Raw genomic sequence first — 7,420 nt, 5'->3', positions numbered from 1 at the left:
TCTGACTCCCAGGCCCGGGGTCTTTCCACTAGGCCATGAGAAACAATGGGGGAGCACGGGGGCTCTTTGAAGAAGGGAACGGAACAATATGCTCGACTGATATTTCAGAAAGATGATACAGCAAAGACAGAATAAAGATGAGACAACACAGCGTGGCCTGGTGAAAAGAGCCCAGGCCTGGGAGTCAGAAGACCTGGGTACTGATCCCGGCTCCCCCATTTACCTGCCTTGTGATCTTGCGCAAGTCACTTCACTTCTCTGTGACTCAGTTACCTCGCCTAAAGAATGGGGATTAAGACTGTGAGTCCCATGTGGGACATGGACGGTGTCCAATCTGATTACCTTGTATCTACCCCAGTGCCTAGAACTATGTCTGGCACTGTCTCTAGACTGTAAACACTTTATGGGCAGGGAACACATATGCTAATTCTCCTGTATTGTACCCTCCCAAGCGCTTAGTACGGTGCTCTGCACACAGTAAGCTCTCAATAAATATGATTGAATGAATGAATGAATGACCCACTGTGCTGAGTTAACTCGGGAGAAACCCAGGGAAAAGCCCCTGAATATGCTCAAATTCTTGGCTAAGTTCCTGGGGGGAAGGGAACATTCCTACCAATTCTGTTGAATTGGACTCTCCCAAGCACTTCGTACACTTCTCTGCATGCAGTAGGTGCTCAATCAATTCCACTGATTGGTTGCAAGTGGCTGATGAAGCTGACTTCTGTGTATGGATGTTGGGGCTCCTAAGATGCTTCTTGTAGATGAAGGCTTCAGGGTCTACTGGAAAGTGCCCCGAGTCAGGAGACCCCGGTTCTACTCCCAACCCCACTACTTGCTTGCTGTGTGACCTTGGGCAAGTCACCTAGCCTCTCTGGGCCTGTTTCCTCATGAGAAAATAGGGAGACCTGAGTGTTCTCCCTATTTCTTTGACCAGTCAAGTTGTATTTTTACTTTTGTCCCTCCCTTTAGAGTGAAAACTCCTTATTTATTCTAAACTTCTCAAGCACCCAATACAGTGCACCTCACCAGATGAGCACCTAGTAAATACTGTTAGTTACTACAGTTCCTGTGAGACAGGGACTGGGTCTGACCGCTCACCTCTCCCGGCACAGTGCTTGGCACAGATTCGGCATTTAATCTATGCGGCGATTATTAAATGAAACTATGCAGTTTTTATTAATAACCAAGGTATTTATTGAACGCTGACAGGTGTCAAACACTGGGGTGGATTCTAGAGTATCAGAATCTATGCCTCCCCTGTCCGATGGGATTCACAGTTAAAGGAATAGGGAGAGCTCTAGACTGTAAGCTCATTGTGGGCAAGGAACATTTCTGCCAACTCTGTTATACCACACTCTTCCAAGCAATCAGTACGGTGCTTAGTACACAGTAAGTGTTCAATAAATATGATTGATTGACTGATTGGGCAGGTGTCTATTCTATCCCCTTTTCACGGATGAGGAAACTGAGGTCCAGAGAGTTAGGTGGTTTGCCCAAGGTCACCCAGCAGACCAGAGACGGATCTGGTACTACTAATAATAATAATAATAATTGTGGTGTTTGTTAGGCACTTATTATGCGCCAGGCACTGTAGAAAGCACTGGGGTGGATACAAGCAAATCAAGTTGGACACAGTCCCTCTCCCGCACAGGGCTCACAGTCTTCATCCCCATTTTACAGATGAGATAACTTGGGCACGGAGAAGTGAAGTGGCTTGCTCCGGGTCACACAGCAGATAAGCGGCGGAGCCGGCATTGGAACCCATGACCTTCTGACTCCCGGTCCCATGCTCTATCCACTCTGCCATCACCTGGCTCCCATCTCCCGGCTCTTTCTGTGGGCTCACGATGTCTTCCCTTTGTAAAACTGGACAAACACAATGACTAAGCCCTATTTGTCACCATATGATTTCTTCCCTGCCACCCATGCGTCTGTCCACACCCTAAGGAATAAAACTATGCTGAGCCCCCTATTTGGGGGAGACCTTAAGGCAAAGTTCCGTCTCCCAATCACCCCCACACACCTTAATTCTGTCAAAGGGCAGCCAAGACTCTGGGCTAGGGCCACCGCATCATCTGCAGGAAGATCTAGTGTTCCTCCCCGCCCCCTCGCCCGCCCCCGCCCATCCACAGCCCTGTGACAGAACAAAGGCAGGTCCATATATTAGCGCTGACACAAGGCCTATCTCTCCTGGTCTGGCCTGCCTGGGCCTCTGTCACCGGAGTCCATCGTAACTGGAAGTGACACGACGGCTGGGTGGGATCACATTAGCTCCAGATAACACTCAGCAGGCACCCAGAGCCCACCCCTCTCTGACTCACCGAGCACCCAAACCCTGAGAGGAAACGGGACGGGACCCAGATAAACCCAGACCTGATGGATGGGCTGATTGCAAACCTGTGAGCGTGGGTTCGATGGGATACGCCGGACGGGACCTCAGAGCCGGGGCCGGACGCGACGGCTTCTCCTCCCAGCGTTTCTGCCGCTCCTGTGAGCTGGGGAGGATACTTGATCCCCTGAGCTTTAGGGTCCGCCCAACCCGATCCCCTTCTGTGAGCTTAGGCATTGCCTCCTGAAAGCGGGTTCCAGACTTCAGCTTGCCTCATTTTCCATAAGGTTATCTATTTCCTGTAGCAACTCTATTACGGTATTTGTTACGTACTAACTATGTGACTGCCCTCTCAGGACGGCACCTGGAGGGTTTCCAGTGCCCTACCAGTCTCGACTGTGGGAGGGAGAGTCAAGCAGAGGCCTACCCATTCCATTTCTAGCTTGGGCAGTAGCTACCGAGTGGAAGGCAATCTGCTAAAAGTCCAAACTCACCTGTGCTGGGCAGCAGTGGTATGGGAGAGAGTCGAGGGTGGAGACTCGAGTTTACTGCGCAGAAGGAGGCAGTGGTAAACCATTTCCGGATTTTTACCGAGAAAACTCTAGGGATACACTACTGGAACGATTGCAGACGGAGAGATGTGTCCAGGTGTCGCTCTGGGTCGGAGACGACTCGACAGCATAAGACAAGACAGCTATGTGACCTACCTGAATATTCAGTGTCCCACCTGAATAGCTTGTATCCACCCCAGTATTAAACGCTGGGGTGGATACAAGCTATTCAGGTGGGACACTGTCCCTGTCCCACATTGGGCTCCCGGTCTTGATCCCCATGTTACAGATGAGGTAGGCAAGGCACAAAGAAGTGAAATGACTTTCCCAAGGTTATACAGCAGACAAGTGGCAGAGCCAAGATTAGAACCCAAGTCCTCTGACTCCTAGGCCCCAGTATAATCCACTAGGCTGTGCGGCTTCGATCGGTGGTATTTATTCAGGGCTAACTATGGGCGGAGCACTGTTTTTAAGCACTTGGGAGAGTACAATCCAACAGAATTAGCTTACAGGTTCCCTGGCCATAACAAGCTTTCAGTCTTCCCAAGCATTCATTTCCTGAAGCATCACTTATTTCCTGCAACATCGCCCATTTCCCAAAACATCGCTTATTTCCCTTAGCATAACTTAGTTCCCACAGCATCACTTGTTTCAATCAATCAACCGATCGTATTTATTTAGTGCTTACTGCGGGCAGAGCACCGTACCAAGCATTTGGGAGAGCACAGCAAAACAGAGTTGGTAGACTCGTTCCTCCCCTCAGTGAGCTTACAGTCTAGGAGGGAGACAGACAGAAACAGAATTAAATGAATCCGTGGATATGTATGTAACTGCTGTGGGGCTGAAGGAGGGGTGAGTGAAGGATGTAAATTCAAGGGCAAGGGCAACGCAGAGGGAATGGGAGGAGAGGAAATGAGGGTCTCGTTAGGGAAGGCCTCTTGGAGGAGATGAGCCTTCGGTAAGGCTCTGAAGGTGGGGAGAGTGATGGGCAAGGGAGGATGCTCCAGGCCAGAGGCAGGATGTGGGTGACAGGTCGGAGGCGAGATAGAGGAGATCGAGGTACAGTGAGCAAGTTGGCATTAAAGGATCGAAGCAGCGTGCAGGCTGAGTTGTAGTAGGAAATCAGGGAGATGAGGTAGGTGGGGGAAAGGTGATTGAACCCTTGAAAGTTTCCGGAGGTAACACTCTCTGATCTCCTGCTACAGCCCGGCCTGCACACTCCTCTCCTCTGGCACTGGCTTGTTCACTTTGCCCCGGTCTCGTCTATCTCTCTAATGACCCCTTCCCACATCTTCCCCCTGACCTGGAACTCCTTCTCCCTCCACATATGCCAGACCACGACTCTCCCCACCTCCAAAGACTCGTTAAGATCACGTCGGAACCTAGTTCAGTGCCTGGCACGAGGTAAGCGCTTAACAAATGCCACTGAAAAACAAAAACAAAGCCCATTTCCTCCGAGAGGAAATCTCCAATTAAGCCCTCTTTTCCCCGACTCCCTCGCCCTTCTTCTTCTTGGGTCCGTGCCCTTTGGGCATCTGGTATTCGCCCCACCCTCAGCCCCCCAGCACTCACGTTCGTATCTAAAAATCATTTATTCGTATTACCGTCCGTCTCCCCCGTAGACCGTTAAGCTCTGTGGACGGGGAAGGGTCCACAGTCCCACTGTAACCCTACTCTCCCGAGCGCTTAATCCGGTGCTCTGCATATAGCGAGCGCTCAATAAACAGCACTGATCGATTGATTTCTCATTACACTGCTGTTGGTGCCTGTCCCCCGTGGAAGCGAGCGGAGTGACCCAATCCTGGGGATGGGCCTCAGCCCCCGGACTCCTGGATCCTAGGTGGTTTTCTCTGGGGAAAATAAGTGGTCCTAGCTCTTTCTGAGTCCAGCACCTCCTGGTCACTCTCCCCAGTCTTCCCTCCCCGCCTGTCCCCCACACAAGGGTTTCGTCTCCGCAACATCCCGGGCCCCCCGCTCTCTCCCTCTCTCTGCCCACAAGCCAGCCCCCAGCCTGCCACTCAATCGATCCTATTTACTGAGGCCTCACTGCGTGCAGAGCACCGTACTAAGCGCTAGGGAGAGGACAGTAGAAAAACCTGACAGGCTCCCTGGCCTCGACGAACTGCTGGGGAGGGCCGAGGGGCGGGGGCACGGGGTGAGGCTGGGCTGGGGGTGGTGGGAGACACGACCCACTGGGGGATGACTATCGCGGGGAGCTGCGAAGCTTCGTGGGGGGGACCTGGTGGGTGAGCTTTGGGGGTTGGGGGGGAGGAGGGGTCCAGGCCGGTCTGGCGCTCCAGCCTCCTGTCCCGCCCATAACTGGGCCGCGCTGTCAATCCCCATTAGCGGTAACAGGGTCCAGACGGAGTCGGGGATGGGGATCTTGTAATGCGATCGGCGCGTTACCTGGGGGCGCAGTCGTCTACATTACCCGCTCGCCCCCAGCCCGGCGCGGCCAGAGCAGCCGGGAGGCAGCGCCGGACGGTCCACCCGGGACCGGGGCCACCGGGGCCACCATTCCGCTCGCCACCGTGTGAGTTGGGGAAGAGGGGAGGGCGGGGCAGGGCGAGGAGGGACGGGGGTGGACGCGGGCAGGTCCTGGGGGGTCTTCCTCGCATGAGGAGGGAGGGAAGGGTGCGGAGAGCCCGAGTTGGTGGGGAGGGAGGGTCCTCTAGGAGGTAATTGTTATCATTATTATTATTATGGTATCCGTTAAGCGCTCACTTTGTGCCAGGCACCGTATTAAGCGCAGGGGTAGGTACAAGCAGGGTAGGGGATGAACGTTTAGGAGCGCGTGTTCCTCAGTCGGGTGAGCGTTCGTGGAGGGTGGGTGAAGACGGGTGGCGGGGACTTCAGCGCGCGTGCAAAGGGCTGCGTTCCTGGGGGAGCGTGAATGTGAGGATCTGGGTGTCTAAGTGGGAGAATCGATGGCACGAGTGGGTGCGGGCGGGAGTGAACGGAGGGTTTCTGGAAACGGCGGGGCGTGAGAGGGTGCGCTCGGTGGGTGGCAGGGACAAGGAGCGGGTCCTTGGAACGTGCGGCCGGGGAGGGTCGGTGGCGCACGAAGAGGGGGGCACTGAGGGCGCTCTGAGGGTCCAGGCTGCGCGGGGCCGGGGTCTCCCGGGTGTCCGGGGGAGAGGGAATCTCTCGGGGCGGCGGGAGCGCCGCGGGGAGCTCTCCGCGGTCTCTCCCCGGGCGCCCGTCTGCGCCCTGCCGGCCCCTCTGGGCGATCTGCGGGAGGGGGCGCGGGGTGGTCCTTCCCCGCTGGGGGGGTGCGGAGGGAGGGAGGGAGGGAGGGAGGGAGGGCGGGGAGGGGCCTGGCTGGTCCTGACTCTTCCCGAAGTTCCCACCTCTTAAACTTCCCTCTCCCGTCCCGCCCAGGCCCGGCCCCCGGGGCGCGAAGGGACCAGCCGGTCCACCTCCTTCTCTCGTCCTCCTTAGACCAGCCCCCCGGGCCTCGCCCCCCACCCGGCCTCGCCGATGCTCCCGGCCCGGATGAACCCTCAGGTGCAGCCGGAGGGCGGCGGGGCGGGCCCGGGGCTGGGGCCGCCGCCTCCGGGCCGCAAGGCGGTGGAGCTGGTCCTGGTGAAGGAGCAGAACGGCGTCCGCTGCGTCCTGGCGCCCCAGGGAGGGGACCCGCACCTTCGGGAGACTTGGGGCAAGAAGATCGACTTTCTGCTGTCCGTCATCGGCTTCGCCGTGGACCTGGCCAACGTGTGGCGCTTCCCCTACCTGTGCTACAAGAACGGCGGCGGTGAGGCGCCGGGCCCCGGTGGGGAGGCGGGGCGAAGGGCCGGGAAGGGCCGGGAAGGGCCGCGTCGCACGTGGAGTCCCGGCCGGGGGGCGAGGGGGTGGTCGGGCCCCGGGAAAGGGCGCCGGGAAGCCCGCGGAACGGGCTGGTGGAGAGCGGGATCGGCCGGAGCGCGCGGGGATTGGAGAGGGGCCCGGAGCGCACGGGGATTGGGAGATCGATCCGGAGCGCACGGGGCTAGGAGATCGATCCGGAGCGCACGGGGATTGGGAGGCGGCTCCGGAACGCACGGGGATCGGGAGATCGATCCGGAGCGCACGGGGACTTGGAGGCGGCCCCGGAGCGCATGGGGATTGGGAGGCGCCCCGGGTGGGGGGAAATAGGGATTTGGAGACGGACCCTGGACGCACGGGATTGGGAACTGGCCCCGGGGGCGGCGGGACAGGGATTTGGAGATCGATCCGGAGCGCACGGGGATTGGGAAGTGGCCCCGGGGGGGACAGGGATTTGGAGACGGCCCCGGAGCGCACGGGGATTTAGAGATCGATCCGGAGCGCACGGGGATTGGGAGGCGGCCCCGGGGCGCAAGGGATCGGGAAATCGATTCGGAGCGCACGGGGATTGGGAGGCGGCCCTGGGGGGGGGGGGGGAGGACGGGGGAAGGGGGGCAGGGATTTGGAGACGACCCTGGGGCGTACGGGGATTGGGAGGTGGCCCCGGGGGAGACAGGGATTTGGAGACAGCCCCGGAGCGCACGGGGATTTGGAGATCGATCCGGAGCGCAAA

The 7,420-nt window shown here is 57.7% G+C and overlaps 1 protein-coding gene and 1 non-coding gene across 2 annotated transcripts in view; both read left to right on the top strand.

Moving 5' to 3' along the window:
* Positions 1-2,210: 2,210 nt before the first annotated feature.
* Positions 2,211-7,420, top strand: part of SLC6A2 (solute carrier family 6 member 2) — a 40,585-nt gene continuing 35,375 nt past the window's right edge. The window contains exons 1-2 of the mRNA XM_007669436.3: positions 2,211-2,402; positions 6,325-6,637. Coding sequence (XP_007667626.2) covers positions 6,364-6,637 — 274 coding nt within the window. The 5' untranslated portion in view covers positions 2,211-2,402; positions 6,325-6,363. The remainder of the gene's footprint in view (positions 2,403-6,324; positions 6,638-7,420) is intronic.
* LOC114815299 lies at positions 2,679-2,816 on the top strand. The gene has a single exon (XR_003763063.1). It is a non-coding gene; the product is annotated as a small nucleolar RNA SNORA7 (small nucleolar RNA).

Source organism: Ornithorhynchus anatinus, chromosome 11 (assembly GCF_004115215.2).
Source record: "Ornithorhynchus anatinus isolate Pmale09 chromosome 11, mOrnAna1.pri.v4, whole genome shotgun sequence".
In the NCBI taxonomy this organism is placed as follows: domain Eukaryota; kingdom Metazoa; phylum Chordata; class Mammalia; order Monotremata; family Ornithorhynchidae; genus Ornithorhynchus; species Ornithorhynchus anatinus.
Note: the sequence above shows the minus strand (reverse complement) of the source record. Positions and strands in the feature narration are given on the sequence as shown.